The 17,334-nt window shown below is 37.5% G+C and overlaps 1 protein-coding gene across 5 annotated transcripts in view; it reads left to right on the forward strand.

Annotated features, from left to right (window-relative positions):
• MYBPC1 (myosin binding protein C, slow type) overlaps window positions 1-17,334 on the forward strand; it is a 94,177-nt gene that overhangs the window by 26,072 nt on the left and 50,771 nt on the right. For 3 of the 5 annotated variants that reach the window (XM_029205230.1, XM_029205232.1, XM_029205234.1), the window contains exons 4-7: window positions 4,410-4,520; window positions 13,684-13,832; window positions 14,170-14,287; window positions 15,785-15,836. In XM_029205230.1, coding sequence (XP_029061063.1) covers window positions 4,410-4,520; window positions 13,684-13,832; window positions 14,170-14,287; window positions 15,785-15,836 — 430 coding nt within the window. Of the gene's footprint in view, window positions 1-2,086; window positions 2,126-2,684; window positions 2,721-4,409; window positions 4,521-13,683; window positions 13,833-14,169; window positions 14,288-15,784; window positions 15,837-17,334 lie in introns of all 5 variants that reach the window. The other 2 variants (XM_029205231.1, XM_029205233.1) reach the window with 2 other exon arrangements.

Genomic DNA, 17,334 nt, shown 5'->3' on the forward strand with positions numbered 1-17,334 from the left:
TGCCCACTGAGAAGTAATTACTGTTTGGAAATAATGTTGGATCATCTAGAGTATCTTTTATGATACTTTGAAGCACTGCTTTCATATGTGTTGTCTTAATAGTCTAAAATAGTTGTGTATGTCCCCCACATAGTCTTAACATTTAGTGGACTTTGAAACTACTCACCCATCAAATGTTTGCTTAAAAAATGGCTTCTCTTTTCACTTTAGTTTTATGAACGTGTGTGAACACTCTTTTCCCAATCATTTTGCATTCTAAACAATTAACTCAAGGGTTTATTAGGCACTGTGCACAAAGCAAACAACCACCAAACCTGTATAAAATGAAGTGTTCATCTGACTAAAAATGGTTCTAGTTTCTAGTTTATATATAACAAAGGAAGCTCCTTTCTAGGATGTGGTTGAGTATTAAAACTTCATTTTCAAGAATTTTTACAGGACTTTAGATCAAGATTCTTTACATAGTTTAGTAAATAAAGGCCTTCAAATAGGTGTCAAGAATAAAATACTACATACTGAGTTAAATGTACGGCAAATAAAATAGAAAAATTGCAAGGTATTTTATTTTTGGTTATGTAAAATTTTAATTGTTTAGCCGTCTTCTGAAATACAGAATTCCCCTAAGAGCTCAGAAATACCTATACTTCCCCAAATGCAAGATTTTGTGGAAAGTTAATGGACATTCCAGGAGAAAAGGATTCACATGTGAACTAAGTTTGGGAAATGTTAATAGTGTATCATTTCTTATCTCCATCCCCAGTGCCAACACACACGAGCACACTGATGGTTTTGAGATATCCTTCGGTAAAAGCACACAAACAATACAATAAAACACAAGCATTTAACTTTATTTAGCCTAGCGTTTTGCAAGCTTCTTTGACCACAGAAAGCTTCCTCTGAAGAATCCCGAATCCCACAGTATCCAGTGAATCACCTCTTGGGTTCTGAAGATATGACGTTAAGGTTTTCTATATATTACATTGGTTATTTTGTTAAAAAGTAACAAGACATATCTCTGGTTGACAGTTTAAGAAATTTCAGACTAGTAAATAATATATGTTGTAAATATACTAATAGGTTATGCCTGTGCCCTTTTACCTCTTGTCAGAAATTTTTAGAGCACTTTTTAATTAACAGTCATGTGCATTTGTTTTCTGTATCCTATTTTATATAGTCATTTAAGTTCACATTTTGAAACCTGTAATTATTCTAATATTTTAAATACAAAGATTATTATTATTTACACTAACACTAGTCTTCATGCTTTGGGAAGGAAGAGGCAGAGGTTCAGATAACACCAAATACCTATTTAAGCATCTAAAATGTAAGACACTTTGAAATTTAGACATTTTAGAAAAGGGAATATTCAGTGTCTTTGCACAAACACTACAAGGCATCTTTTGAATTTTACAAATGGGTAAATATTTTACACATATATAAAATATTTGTAAATATTTTACAAATTGGTAAATGTTTTTCAAATTATATTGGCCAACACCAATATAATCTGGGGAAAAAACAGATAAAGTCCCTGTAGTAGTTATTGGTGAACTTAGTAAGTATGACAAATTGATTTATACTAGTTAATGTTGACTTTTGTTACCTAAATATAGAAGGGGAATTAATTATAAGGTTTTCTGGGGGTACTGAGTTTTCAAATTACATAAAAACATATGCTTTCATGTCTGTGTCCAAATGAATGCGGTATATGAATTATGCTGTCAGTGACTTTGGCTACAAAATAAGAACTCGAAAACCACCTCCATTGCTGATGTCATCAGGGTTAGATTTTTAGCATTAATTTTTTTTCCTAGCTTACAATTATATAAAACGTTTGCATAGAGTACCATTTTTAAAGCTACTTTCATTGGGATTACCCAACTCTCTCACCCTTTTACTTGTTTATTTTTCTCTTTTGCCTTAAATACTGAAGTCTAATCTTTCAGGTGGAAAGTCTTCTAAGGCTTAGTCATCAGTTAAGTGTTTTGTGTAGTTTCTCTTCTTCTTTTGCAGATTTCTCTTTTCTCAGGATACTCGGGATGAAGTTCTTTTCTCCTTAACTTTTTATTCCTCTTTCTTATTTCAGATGAAGAGGAAGCCTCCCCGCCTGGTGCCCTGCCTCCAGGTTAGGATGATTCCAACCCCTTTCCCCACTTTGTAATTTATTACTAATTGACAGTAAAGATAATGAACTGACAGGGCACCTTGATGAGACAACACTCAGAGCAGGGGACTCAGATCTTGCCAGTGCCAAAGAGGGAAAATGTTGGCTTTAATGGCAATTTCTTTTTTTTAACATGAGAAACTTTTTAAAAAGAGGCTTTCTTTGTGTCTTTATTCCTGTCCTGCCCCTAGGTTCTTTGTGAAATAAATAAAAGTCGTAACTCTTGGGTATAAATTTTAGGGGCAAAAATGTCTTTCATTTCCAGCTATATACTCTTTTCCCCTGTTCTTTAGATATTTGGATTTTTAAAATTTTTATTATTTTTTTTAAATAAAACACATACTTTTTATAGACGTTTTCAAAATTAAAGCCCTACTGATTTTCCATCCAAGCCAACTTCTAGCTTTTTTTCTCCCCATCATGAAAAGAGACAGGATTTGGGGGATCCGAGAAGGTTGAAGTCAGCACTCCATTTTCTCCCCCTACCCCTTGTATCATCCAAATCACGCTTTCCTTTCAGGTTCGGGTAGTCGGGCCCTGGAAAGAAAAGATTCAGGTGAGCACGCGCCAGAAGCAAGGCATCCCGACCCCATCCTAATATAGTAATCACTAATGGCCTCATTTCTTGAAGCTGTATTTGATTCTAATCTTGGTTTTATTCAGTTTGTAGCTTTTATAGCAATCTCTTATTACATTCCTCTGACTAGAAAACTAATGCATTGAGAAATAATTAGTTTTGCATGACACACACACACACACACACACACACACACAAATTCAGGAATCTAGTCACGTATACCACAGGTTCATTTGTTTCATTATCACTATCATTTTTAACATTTGGCAAATACACAGAGATGAAGAGACTTTTAAAATCGCCATTCCTGGGATGTATCAACATTAGATAATAATTCATATTTTTATGGAAATTTACATACAGTTGAAAGAACACCTCCAAATTCTGCATGGAGCCACAATTCTGGATGGTTATTTATTTATTCGTTCATTTATTCATTCAACAAATTTGTTTGAGGGCCTACTATTATCCTGCTATGGGAGTCTTATGGGCCAGGCATTTTTGCAGATGCAGATATAGAAATGAACAAAACAAAAAAAAATCCTTGTCCTCTTGTTCCAAACATTAATGGCCAGTATTTGCTATTACTATGAATATTACGATTACACACAACATAACATTTTCACATCAATTTGGGTATGTTTTTAAATTGTGTAATCACGTGACTACATTGCCTAACTTCTTTGTGAAAATGATGGCCCATGAATAGGAATACTAAGCATGGTTGATACATGGGAACTAAAATAACTAAATCTCCATTTCCTCCTTTTCAAGGAACATTAACAGGTTGAGAGTTGGCAACCCACGCATTTTTCTTCCAGTTATTAAGTGGCTAAAACGGAACTTCTCTTCATTCAGTTCTCAGAGACAGGGGAACTTGCTACCGTTCTCTCTCCTACCCTCTTCATTGGAGTTGACTGCTGATTAATACCTTCTAAGCACCTGGAGTGAAAACTAGAAAATGCAAAGTAAACTTCATTTCCAGCTTGTCTGTCTTCATGGGAAAGCCTCAAAGAGTTTATGTTTCTTTCTGTTTTTCTAGCTTTTTTCTTCCCTTTCAAGACGCTCCTAGAATTCTTGAAATCTGTGCCTGCAGGTCATGATCTGTTACTTGTCAAACTATGGCCACATCTATACAACCCTAATAGAATTATCTAGTCATACAACAGCGAGGCATCTAGAAATTCAAGGCCAGGATTGTTTGTCTGATCTTTCCCACTTGAGCTGCAAACTGATCCATCCCTTTAGTCTCTTCCAACTCAGATGTTGTATAGACATGACGTTATAGCCAGTCACCTGGAAAAACAATGAGAGTACTGCTTTCATAGCCTGCCCACCATTATTTATCAGGGGACAGGCAGGATTGGGAAACAAAGGAAACTTGTCTGCCAGGAAAGGGTAACAACCTTCCTGAAAAGTTTTGCTATTTCTAGGAATTAGAAAATGTTCCTTGATCCCATCGTGGAAGAGATATCCCTGTAAGAATGGGAATCTGTCACTCTCTACTGATGGCTGTCGGGGAGGTGGATAGAAAGAAAGATGTTATATTTATCCAGGTTAATTAGACAAAGAGAAGCTTCAGCATTGACAAGAACAACAAACCCAGGTAAGTCTGCCCAAGAAGAACCTGGCCCTGGAATGATCCTTTTCCTCCTTTCTGCTCATTAGAATGGTCTGTTGGCGAATCACCATCAGGGGAGGACCAGGATAAGCAGACTGCCAACAATCAGCTGTCCACCCTGTTTGTGGAAAAGCCTCAAGGTGGAACAGTGAAAGTTGGTGAGTGCCAAGCATTAAATCCTGTTTTTTTTTTCAAATAAGGATGAAATTCACATAACATAAAATTAACCGTTTCAAAGTGAATAATCAGTAGCTATTAGTACACTCAATGTTGTGCAACCAAGTTCCCAAATATGTTCATCACCCCAAAAAGAAACCTTGTATCCCATTGAGAGTTATCCCTCATTCTCCCTCTAACCCCTGGCAACCACTAATCTGCTCTGTCTCTAAGAATTTCCCTATTCTGGATATTTAATATAAATGGAATCACACAATAATATATGACCTTTTATGTCTGGCTTCTTTCACTTAGCATAATGTTTTCACAATCTGTCCAAGTTGTGGCATGAATCAGTACTTCATTCCTTTTCATGGCTGAAAAGTATTTTATTGTATTATGTACTAAACCCTGCTTTTTATAACCTGAAAAAGTGAGCGGCAGCTTTCATTTCAGTAACCCGTACACGTAGTAGTTGAGTGGCGGGACCCTGGAGCCAGGGTAGGTTCAAATCAGTTTTCTCATCTGTAAAATGGGAATAATACTACTTGTGAAGTACTTTGAACAGTACCTGGTATATCTTAAAGCTCAGAACCAGTGTTTGCTGCCATTTCAACACATCTCGTTCCACAAGATGATTATAAATCTGCAGACATGCTGGATCGTTACATTTAGTATCTCAGAGAAAGCTGGTCAGACAGATGGCTCAACTTTGGATATATTCATTTGAAACATATCGATTACACACCTCCTGTTTTAGACACTGTGCTGAACACTGAGTAAAATATGTGATCAATCAGAATTTACAGTATTAATGGGAGGAGCAAACAAGAAGAAACTAAAACTAAAAAAAACAGAACATCACAAAAGCCATCACAAGTGCCATGAAGGAAATAAACAAGGTGGTAAGCCAGAGAATGACCAGGGGGTCCAGGAATTTTAACTAAATGAATTTTTATAAGGAACATATTGTAATCAGAACTAGTCTTTGACACCAAATATGCAATGAACACACAGCTGAGTACAGTCTGAAAATTACATCTTTCAGGTGTAGAATGTAGAAGCACACTGCATGTGAGTGAAACTTTTTGCTCCCCTTGTGTTTCTGCAAGACACCAAAATGCTAGGAGGGCAACTGGGCTACAATTCTGGTATCCTTTGAGTCTAATGAGTCAATACAAACAGGAGTGTTGAAAAAATAAACTCAAAAAGATGGTGGAGTAGAAGGACGTGCTCTCACTCCCTCTTGCGAGAACAACAGAATCACAACTAGCTACTGGACAGTCATCGACAGGAAGACACTGGAACTCACCAAAAAAGATACCCCACATGCAAAGACAAAGGAGAAGCCACAATGAGACAGTAGGAGAGGTAAAATCACAGTAAAATCAAATCCCATAACTGCTGGGTGGGTGACTCACAGATTGGAGAACACTTATACCACAGAAGTATACCCAGTGGAGTGAAGGTTCTGAGCCCCACGTCAGGCTTCCCAACCTGGGGGTCCGGCAATGGGAGGAAGAATTCCTAGAGAATCAGACTTTGAAGCCTACTGGGAATTGATTGCAGGACTTTGACAGGACTGGGGAAAACAGAGACTCTGCTCTTGGAGGGCACACACAAAGTAGTGTGCGCATCGGGACCCAGGGGAAGGAGCAGTGACCCCAGGGGAGACTGAACCAGACCTACCAGCTAGTGTTGGAGGGTCTCCTGCAGAGGTGGGGAGGTGGCTGTGGCTCAGCATGGGGACAAGGACACTGACAGCAGAAGTTCTCGGAAGTACTGCTTGGCATGCACCCTCCTGGAATCTGTCATTAGCCCCATCAAAGAGCCCCGGTAGACTCCAGTGTTGGGTCGCATCAGGCCAAGCAACCAACAGGGAGGGAACCAAGCCCCACCCATCAACAGTCAAGTGGATTAAAGTTTTACTGAGCTCTGCCCACCAGAGCAACAGTCAGCTCCACCCACCACCAGTCCCTCCCATCAAGCCTCTTAGATAGCCTCATCCACCAGAGGGCAGAGACCAGAAGCAAGAAAAACTATAATCCTGCAGCCTGTGGAAAAAAAACCACATTCACAGTAAGATAGACAAGCTGAAAAGGCAGAGGGCTATGTACCAGATGAAGGAACAAGATAAAACCCCAGAAAAACAACTAAATGGAGTGGAGATAGGCAACCTTCCAGAAAAAGAATTCAGAATAATGATAGTGAAGATGATCCAGGACCTCGGAAAAAGAATGGAGGCAAAGATGAAGAAGATGCAAGAAATGTTTAACAAAGACCTAGAAGAATTAAAGAACAAACAAACAGAGATGAACAATACAATAACTGAAATGAAAATTACACTAAAAGGAATCAATAGCAGAAAAACTGGGGCAGAAGAACGGAGAAGTGACCTGGAAGACAGAAAGGTGGAATTCACTGCTGTGGAACAGAATAAAGAAAAAAGAATGAAAAGGAATGAAGACAGCCTAAGAGACCTCTGGGACAACATTAAATGCAACAACATTCACATTATAGGGGTCCCAGAAGGAGAAGAGAGAGAGAAAGGACCAGAGAAAATATTTGAAGAGATTATAGTCGAAAACTTCCCTAACATGGGAAAGGAAATAGCCACCCAAGTCCAGGAAGCACAGAGAGTCCCATACAGGATAAACCCAAGGAGAAACATGCTGAGACACACAGTAATCAAATTGACAAAAATTAAAGGCAAAGAAAAATTCTTGAAAGCAGCAAGGGAAAAACGACAAATAACATACAAGGGAACTCCCATAAGGTTAACAGCTGATTTCTCAGCAGAAACTCTACAAGTGAGAAGGGAGTGGAATGACATACTTAAAGTGATGAAAGGGAAGAACCTACAACCAAGATTACTCTACCCGGCAAGGATCTCATTCAGATTCGATGGAGAAGTCAAAAGCTTTACAGAAAAGCAAAGGCTAAGAGAATTCAGCACCACCAAACCAGCTCTACAACAAATGCTAAAGGAACTTCTCTAAGTGGGAAACACAAGAGAAGAAAAGGATCTATAAGAACAAACCCAAAACAATTAAGAAAATGGTCATAGGAACATACATATCGATAATTACCTTAAACGTGAATGGATTAAATGCTCCAACCAAAAGACACATGCTTGCTGAATGGATACAAAAACAAGACCTATATATATGCTGTCTACAAGAGACCCACTTCAGACCTAGAGACACATACAGACTGAAAGTGAGGGGTTGGAAAAAGATATTCCATGCAAATGGAACTCAAAAGAAAGCTGGAGTAGCAATACTCGTAACAGATAAAATAGACTTTAAAATAAAGAATGTTAGAAGAGACAAGGAATGAAACTACATAATGATCAAGGAATCAATCCAAGAAGAAGATATAACAAGTATAAATATGTATGCACACAACATAGGAGAGCCTCAATACATAAGGCAACTGCTAGCAGCTATAAAAGAGGAAATCGACAGTAACACAATAATAGTGGGGGACTTTAGGACCTCACTTACACCAATGGACAGATCATCCAAAATGAAAATAAATAAGGAAACAGAAGCTTTAAATGACACAACAGACCAGATATATTTAATTGATATTTATTGGACGTTCCATCCAAAAACAGCAGATTACACTTTCTTCTCAACTGCGCACGGAACATTCTCCAGGATTGATCACATCTTGTGTCACACATCAAGCCTCAGTAAATTTAAGAAAATTGAAATCATATCAAGTATCTTTTCTGACCACAACGCTGTGAGATTAGAAATGAATTACAGGGAAAAAAACGTAAAAAACGCAAATACATGGAGGCTAAACAATACATTACTAAATAACCAAGAGATCACTGAAGAAATCAAAGAGGAAATCAAAAAATACCTAGAGACAAATTACAATGAAAACACAATGATCCAAAACCTATGGAATGCAGCAAAAGCAGTTCTAAGAGGGAAGTTTATAGCTATACAAGCCTAGCTCAAGAAACAAGAAAAATCTCAAGTAAACAACCTAACCTTACACCTACAGGAACTAGAGAAAGAAGAACAAACAAAACTCAAAGTTAGCAGAAGGAAAGAAGTCATAAAGATCAGAGCAGAAATAAATGAAGTAGAAACAAAGAAAACAATAACAAAGATCAGTAAAACTAAAAGCTAGTTCTTTGAGAAGTTAAACAAAATTGATAAACCATTATCCAGACTCATCAAGAAAAAGAGGGAGAGGACTCAAATCAATAAAATTAGAAATGAAAAAGGAGAAGTTACAACAGACACCGCAGAAATACAAAGCATCCTAAGGGACTACTTACAAGCAACTCTATGCCAATAAAATGGACAGCCTGGAAGAAATTCTTAGAAAGGTATAACCTTCCAAGACTGAACCTGGAAGAAACAGAAAATATGAACAGACGAATCACAAGTAGTGAAATTGAGACTGTGATTAAAAATCTTCCAACAAACAAAAGTCCAGGACCAGATGGCTTCACAGGCGAATTCTATGAAACATTTAGAGAAGAGCTAACACCCATCCTTCTCAAACTCTTCCAGAAAATTGCAGAGGAAAGAACACTCCCAAACTCATTCTAAGAGGCCACCATCACCCTGATACCAACACCAGAGAAAAATAACAGAAAAAAAGAAAATTACAGACCAATATGACTGATGAATATAGATACAAAAACCCTCAACAAAATACTAGCAAAAAGAATCCAACAACACATTAAAAGGATCATACACCATGATCAAGTGGGATTTATCCCAGGGACGCAAGGATTCTTCAATACATGCAAATCAATCAGTGTGATACACCATATTAATTGAAGAATAAAAACCATATGATCATCTCAACAGATGTAGAAAAAGCTTTTGACAAAAAATCAACACCCATTTATGATAAAAACTCTCCAGAAAGTGGGCATAGAGGGAACCTACCTCAACATAATAAAGGCCATATATGACAAACCCACAGCAAACATCATTCTCAATGGTGAAAAACTGAAAGCATTTCCTCTAAGATCAGGAACGAAACAAGGATGTCCACTCTCACCACTATTATTCAACATAGTTTTGGAAGTCCTAGCCACGGCAATCAGAGAAGAAAAAGAAATAAAAGGAATACAAATTGGAAAAGAAGAAGTAAAACTGTCACTGCTTGCAGATGACATGATACTATACTTAGAGAATCCTAAAAATGCCACCAGAAAACTACGAGAGCTAATCAATGAATTTGGTAAATTTGCAGGATACAAAATTAATGCACAGAAATCTCTTGCATTCCTATACACTAAAAAAAAAATGAAAAATCTGAAAGAGAAATTATGGAAACACTCCCATTTACCATTGCAACAAAAATAATAAAATACCTAGGTATAAACCTACCTAGGGAAACAAAAGATCTGTATGCAGAAAGCTATAAGACACTGAGAAAGAAATTAAAGATGATACCAACAGATGGAGAGATATACCATGTTCTTAGATTGGAAGATTCAATATTGTGAAAATGACTATACTACCCAAAGCAATTTACAGATTCAATGCAATCCCTATCAAATTACCAATGACATTTTTTACAGAACTAGAGCAAATCATCTCAAAATTTGTATGGAGACACAAAAGACCCCAAATAGCCAAAGCAGTCTGAGGGAAAAAAACAGAGCTGGAGGAATCAGACTCCCTGACTTCAGACTATACTACAAAGCTACAGTAATCTAGACAATATGGTACTGGCACAAAAACAGAAACATAGATCAATGGAACAAGATAGAAAGCCTAGAGATAAATCCACGCACCTATGGTCAACTAATCTATGACAAAGGAGGCAAAGATGTACAATGGAGAAAAGAGAGTCTCTTCAATAAGTGGTGCTGGGAAAACTGGACAGCTACATGTAAAAGAATGAAATTAGAACACTCCCTAACACACCATACACAAAAATAAATTCGAAATGGATTCATGACCTAAATGTAAGACCGGACACTATAAAACTCTTAGAGGAAAAGATAGGAAGAACACTCTTTGACATAAATCACAGCAAGATCTTTTTTGATCCACCTCCTACAGTAATGGAAATAAAAGCAAAAATAAACAAATGGGACCTAATGAACCTTCAGAGCTTTTGCACAGCAAAGGAAACCATAGACAAGATGAAAAGACAGCCCTCAGAATGGGAGAAAATATTTGCAAATGAATCAACAGACAAAGGATTAATCTCCAAAATATATAAACAGCTCATGCAGCTCAATATTAAAGAAACAAACAACCCAATCCAAAAATGGGCAGAAGACCTGAATAGACATTTCTCCAAAGAAGACATACAGATGGCCAAGAAGCACATGAAAAGCTGCTCAACGTCACTAATTATTAGAGAAATGCAAATCAAAACTACAATGAGGTATCACCTCACACCAGTTAGAATGGGCATCAGAAAATCTACAAACAACAGATGCTGGAGAGGGTGTGGAGATAAGGGAACCCTCTTGCACTGTTGGTGGGAATGTAAATTGATACAGCCACTATGGAGAACAGTATGGAGGTTCCTTAAAAAACTAAAAATAGAATTACAATATGATCCAGCAATCCCACTCCTGGGCATATACCCAGAGAAAACCATAATTCAAAAAGACACATGCACCCCAATGTTCATTGCAGCACTATTTATAATAGCCAGGTCATGGAAGCAACCTAAATGCCCATCGACAGACGAATGGATGAAGAAGATGTGGTACATATATACAATGGAATATTACTCAGCTATAAAAAGGAACGAAATTCAGTCATTTGTTGAGACGTGGATGGATCTAGAGACTGTCATACAGAGTGAAATAAGTCAGAAGGAGAAAAACAAATATCGTATATTAACGCATGTATGTGGAACCTAGAAAAATGGTACAGATGAACCGGTTTGCAGGGCAGAATTTGAGACACAGATGTAGAGAAAAAACGTATGGACACCAAGGGGGGAAAACTTCGGTGAGGTGGGGATGGTGGTGTACTGAATTAGGCGATTGGGATTGACATGTATACACTGATGTGTATAAAACTGATGACTAATTAGAACCTGCAGTATAAACAAACAAACAAACAAAAAACAACTAATACTAAACTTTCTTTGGGTTATTTGTATGGAAATATGTTAATATAAATGTTTCAGACATTACATGAAATTTCTAAAAATCTTATATGTTCTGGTATAATGTTGTAAGTCATAATTCTAGTTATTTTTTTAAAATATGTATCTCAGAAATAACCAAAAAAAAAAAAGACAGGAGTGTTTACGTCAAAAAGATCAGTTTCATTTAGTCATATTCTTACGATTCCAGACTTGTCATTATCTTGCCTAATAAGAAGGATGGAAAAAATCTGTGTGTATATATATATTATATATATAATATATATACATACATATATATGTATACATATATATGTGTATTGTGTGTGTGTTTTCCAATTTTTTTATTTCATATGTTTCATATTTATGCATAACTTGAAGATACTGTGGATTTGGTTCCAGACCACCACAATAAAGCAAATATCATACTAAAACGAGCCCCAAGAATTTTTTGGTCTCCTAGTGTATACAAAAGTTATGCTTACACTATACTATAGTCTATTAAGTATGCAATAGTGTTGTGTCTAAAAAATAATGTACCTACCTTAATTAAAGATACTTTATTGGTAAGAAATTCTGTTATCTGAGGCCTTCAGTGAGTTGTAATCTTTTTGTAATAGTGACATCAAAGATCACTGATCACAGATTGCCATAACAAATACAATAATAATGAAAAAGTTTGAAATATTGCAATAATCACCAAAATGTGACACAGAAACCTGAAGTGAACAAATATTGTTGGATGAAATGACACCAATAGACTTGCCTGATGCAGGGTTGCCACAGACCTTCAATTTGTAGGCAAATGAAGTGATCGACAAGGGATTAATCTCCAGAATATATAAAGAGCTCATGCAACTCAATATTTAAAAAACAAACTACCCAATCAAAAAAATGGGCAGAAGACCTAAATAGACATTTCTCCAAAGAAGACATACAGATGGCCAAGAAGCACATGAAAAGCTGCTCAACATCACTAATTATTAGAGAAATGCAAATCAAAACTACAATGAGGTATCACCTCACACCAGTTAGAATGGGCATCATCAGAAAATCTACAAACAACAGATGCTGGAGAGGGTGTGGAGAAAAGGGGACCCTCTTGCCTTGCTGGTGGGAATGTAAATTGATACAGCCACTATGGAGAACAGTATGGAGGTTCCTTTAAAAACTAAAAATAGAATTAGCATATGACCCAGCAACCCCACTCCTGGGCATATACCCAGAGAAAACCATAATTCAAAAAGACACATGCACCCCAATGTTCATTGTAGCACTGTTTACAGTAGCCAGGTCATGGAAGCAACCTGAATGCCCATCGAGAGATGAATGGATAAAGAAGATGTGGTACATATATACAATGGAATATTACTCAGCCATAAAAAGGAATGAAATTGGGTCATTTTTAGAGACGTGGATGGGCATAGAGACTCATACAGAGTGAAGTAAATCAGAAAGAGAAAAACAAATATCGTATATTAATGCATATATGTGGAATCTAGAAAAATGGTACAGATGAACTGGTTTGAAAGGCAGAAATAGAGACACAGATGTAGAGAACAAACGTATGGACACCAAGGAGGGAAAGTGGAGGAGTGGTGAGATGAATTGGGAGATGGGGATTGACATATATACACTAATATGTATAAAATAGACAACTAATAAGAATCTGCTGTATAAAAAATAAAATAAAATTCAGAAATTAAATAAAAAAGAAAAACTATCTTTGAAGTACAATAAAGCAAAGTGCAATACAATGAGGTATGCCTGTATATGTTATTTTATACATATTACTTTTGCTTGAATTCCAAACAAAAATTATTTCCACTGATTTCCCCATTGCTCTTTTTCTGCTCCATAAACCTCAAAAGCAGAAGCAGTTAGAGTATCCTAAGAACTAGGGTACTCAAAAAAAAAAAAAATCAGGGCCCTTTAATTGTTCAATTCCAGCAGTGCCATTAACATCATAGGTTATGCAGTATATTCCTGTCTAACTCCTTCCATCCAAGAGCAAAACAAATGGCAATTTTAAAACCACAGTCTGAATTACTTGTGCTTTTTTCCTAGGTGGAAATATCACCTTTATAGCCAAAGTCAAGGCCGAAGATCTTCTTAGAAAGCCCACTATCAAATGGTTCAAAGGGAAATGGATGGACCTGGCCAGCAAAGCTGGGAAGCACCTCCAGCTGAAGGAAACCTTCGAAAGGCACAGTCGGGTATGACTCTGACCTCCTGCTGCAGGGGCTCAGCCAGCTCATTCCTCTGTGTGCGTAAAAGGTCATTTTCGGTTCATCTTTGAGAGACTTCAGTCCCAGAACATCTGCTGGAGTTCCCATTCCTAGTGTTTACACTCTAATGTGGTTGCCCTGCTGTCCCCAGGGGCTTCAGAGCATTGCATTGACCCCTCCCATACTGAGAACATTGTACCAGAATCCCCAGATACAGACACGTCTTTAAGCCAATGCTGAGGAACTGGGAAAATAACTGCAATGTGATGGCCTCTTTCTGTCGGCAAGGTAGGGCTGAAATATGTCCGGATACATTTCATTGCAGGTGTACACATTTGAGATGCAGATCATCCAGGCTAAAGAGAACTATGCCGGAAACTACAGATGCGAGGTCACCTATAAGGATAAGTTTGACAGCTGTTCCTTCGATCTTGAAGTACATGGTAAGAGAGACTTCTAGTCTGGATAAGTTTAATTTTTTTATGTTTATGAGGTATGAGAGGATAGAGGAGAATAAGACCATTTATTAGTATGAGATTTTGGAAATAAAATTTCCTTTAAAACTGTGTGTGTTTCTGATTGTGGTAGTCTTAGCAAGCCTGCTGAATTAAATTGTTATGAGACAATTTACAAACAGAATTTGGAGGAATTTATTGTGAATGTCTCTTATCCATGCTATCCATGCTATTTAATCTCTCAGATAAGGGCCGATGACTTTTTTTGCTGCTACTGAATGTTTCGTTTGGTCCTCTTATTCCCACTCAGGTTTGGGGATAAGTTAATATGGGACGAAGATGCCAGGATACCCAGGTAGAAGGGAGGATTTCTTTTATAAGGACTGATGTCAGATATGGAAGTTCTTCTTCTATATGTTTACTGTGTACTGCCAAGAGTGAGTTTAATAGGAATAAATTAAAGGTATATATGTACATAGGGGAAAAGACAATACTTCGATAAGTATACAAAGGGAAAGTTGACTTGGCAGCAAACGTCATAAACTTAAAATGAATCCGAAGTGTGATGTAGCTACAAAAGACAAAGCTGAGGTAATTTAAAACCAGAGCGTTACAAGTGTTATAGGATCTAGGTTTAGGAAGTGATACCACTCTCTGTAACATGCTACTTGTTCCACATTTGAAGTAATGCCTTTGGCCATGGGTACCATACCTCCACTGGGATCCCTCCTGGAGTAGGGTAACTGGGAGATTGAAGAATCCAGGAACTATGCCCCCATTCAGCTTGAATGTGTAGATGAAGGAGGCCAGGCATTTATGACCCATTGTAAGTAGGGGAAGGGCTGTCACACAGAAGGAAAAGGCCATTATCCATGTCCTTGAGAAGTGTTTAGGCAGATTAGAATCAAAAGGTGGAAATTAAGAGAAGGTGAATTTTGTCTTCACATTAGCACAAGCTCTTTCCTTAAAGCTATATAGAGACACAACAGAAGGTTGTGAGGGTCCCAGTCTGAGAGTTGTCAAGCAGAGGCTGGGTGACCATGGGTGGTGGTGCTGTCGAGATTTCTGTATTAAGTGGGAATTTGGTCCTGACCACTGCTTCTTCAACCTGGCCAGGCATCTCTGAGAATCACCTGAGGGGCGTTTTCAGAATATTGATTTCTGGGAGCCCATCCCTGATCTGGTGAATCAAAATCTCCAGCAGGGAGATCAAGAAGCTGACATTTTTTAAGCTCCTTAGGTGACTCTAATGGTCATACAGGTGGAATGACAACTGGATATGGTAACTCCTAAAGTCCTTTCATTGATTCTGTGTGAGGGGAGATGAGGTGTGATGCCTCTGCAGCTCAGCCATTGGGAGGAGAGCCATCCCCCCTTCATCTGGCATTCCTTCCATCTGAAGAATCCCCACAGCCTGGAAAGGAACTGAACACAAAACTGCCTTCTTAATGGGTATTTATTTTATTGTTTTCTTTCCTTTCAAAGAATCTACTGGGACTACTCCAAACATTGACATCAGATCTGCTTTCAAGAGAAGGTAACTTCAAAAGGGTAACCTAGGTAGCTTTTGTATAACATGAAAGTGGAAGACTTTCAAAACACACTTTCCCTTCCTCCACACTCAATATTCCAAGTGAGATCAACTCTTTTCACTGAAGTCAAACATGCTAAATATTCAAAAGTTAGTGTTCAAGAGAAGCTGTGGGTTTAATATGCCAACTCGTGTATGTGCTGATCATTTTTTAGAATATTCTTGTTATAGGAAGCTCCCATTTTACAGGTCTATGAGGCTTCTTCCTTAATTGCATTATTTTCTACCAAATGGCCCACAAAAATATATAACAATACACATCTCATATAGCATCAGTTAAGTGATATCAGAAAACTTACATTGCCTTTTATCTAGAAATCACGTATGGAGCAATTAAACCATGTGCCCAGAAAACTACAATTAAGTAGCTACTTACTGAAGTTAGCACTATTTAAATGTGGAATTATCCTAAATGAAAGACCACTGAGTCTGCTGGAATAAAGAACATTGTAGAAGGGCAAAATATAGATACTTACTTGATTTATTTTGCAGCTACCAAGGCTGAAAAATCAGGGGGTCAAAGAAGAAAAATGAAAAGAATTTTCTAGCCTATGAGAAATGTGACTAGCCTTTTCCTGCCATTATTTTACGCTCTGTACTTAATTCATCCAAAATACAAATTCATTCATGAGAGCAAATGTTTTGTTCTTAAGACTGAATCCACATAACAGTGTTGTTGAATAAGGAAAGTCATCTGAAACTAGCATAAAACAATGATCTAGTCTGTTAATAAAAGTCACAGTTCCCTCCTAAATTATGAACAAATGAAAATTGTAATTACTTTTAAAAGATATTTAATACTTCCTGATCAGTCAATTGTATTTTTTTTTTTTTTTTTTTTTTTTTTTTTTGCGGTACGCGGGCCTCTCACTGTTGGGGCCTCTCCCGTTGCGGAGCACAGGCTCTGGACGCGCAGGCCCAGCGGTCATGGCTCACGGGCCCAGCCGCTCCGCAGCATGTGGGATCTTCCCCGACCGGGGCATGAACCCGTGTCCCCTGCATCGGCAGGTGGACTCTCAACCACTGCGTCACCAGGGAATCCCCAATTGTATTTTTTTATGTCATAACTTTCAAAATCTCTTACCTTCCCTTCACCCCACGTTCAGCAAATGCATAGATCTAAAACTACATTCATCCTATGTATAAGTCTATTTTAAGAGAGGAAGACGTAATCTACTAAGTTTTGGGCTTTAAGAGAATAGAACTGTGTTTATGTCAAAAGGTCTTCTCCAAATACGTGCTATTAGAGAAATTTTGAAAACACATTATTTGAGCTCAATTCTTATAACTTACATGTTATACACACTGTTTTTAAACCCACAGATTCTTTTCTTAGAAACCATAACTAACATATGTAAAGAGCAGGAAACAAAATCTTCATTAAAAAATGAAACACGTAAGTAAATATGTAGTGCCATTTAAATGTCAGCGCCATAGCTTCTAT

The sequence above is a fragment of the Monodon monoceros genome, unplaced genomic scaffold (assembly GCF_005190385.1).
Source record: "Monodon monoceros isolate NGI ecotype Baffin Bay Population unplaced genomic scaffold, NGI_Narwhal_1 Super_Scaffold_6, whole genome shotgun sequence".
Lineage (NCBI taxonomy): Eukaryota > Metazoa > Chordata > Mammalia > Artiodactyla > Monodontidae > Monodon > Monodon monoceros.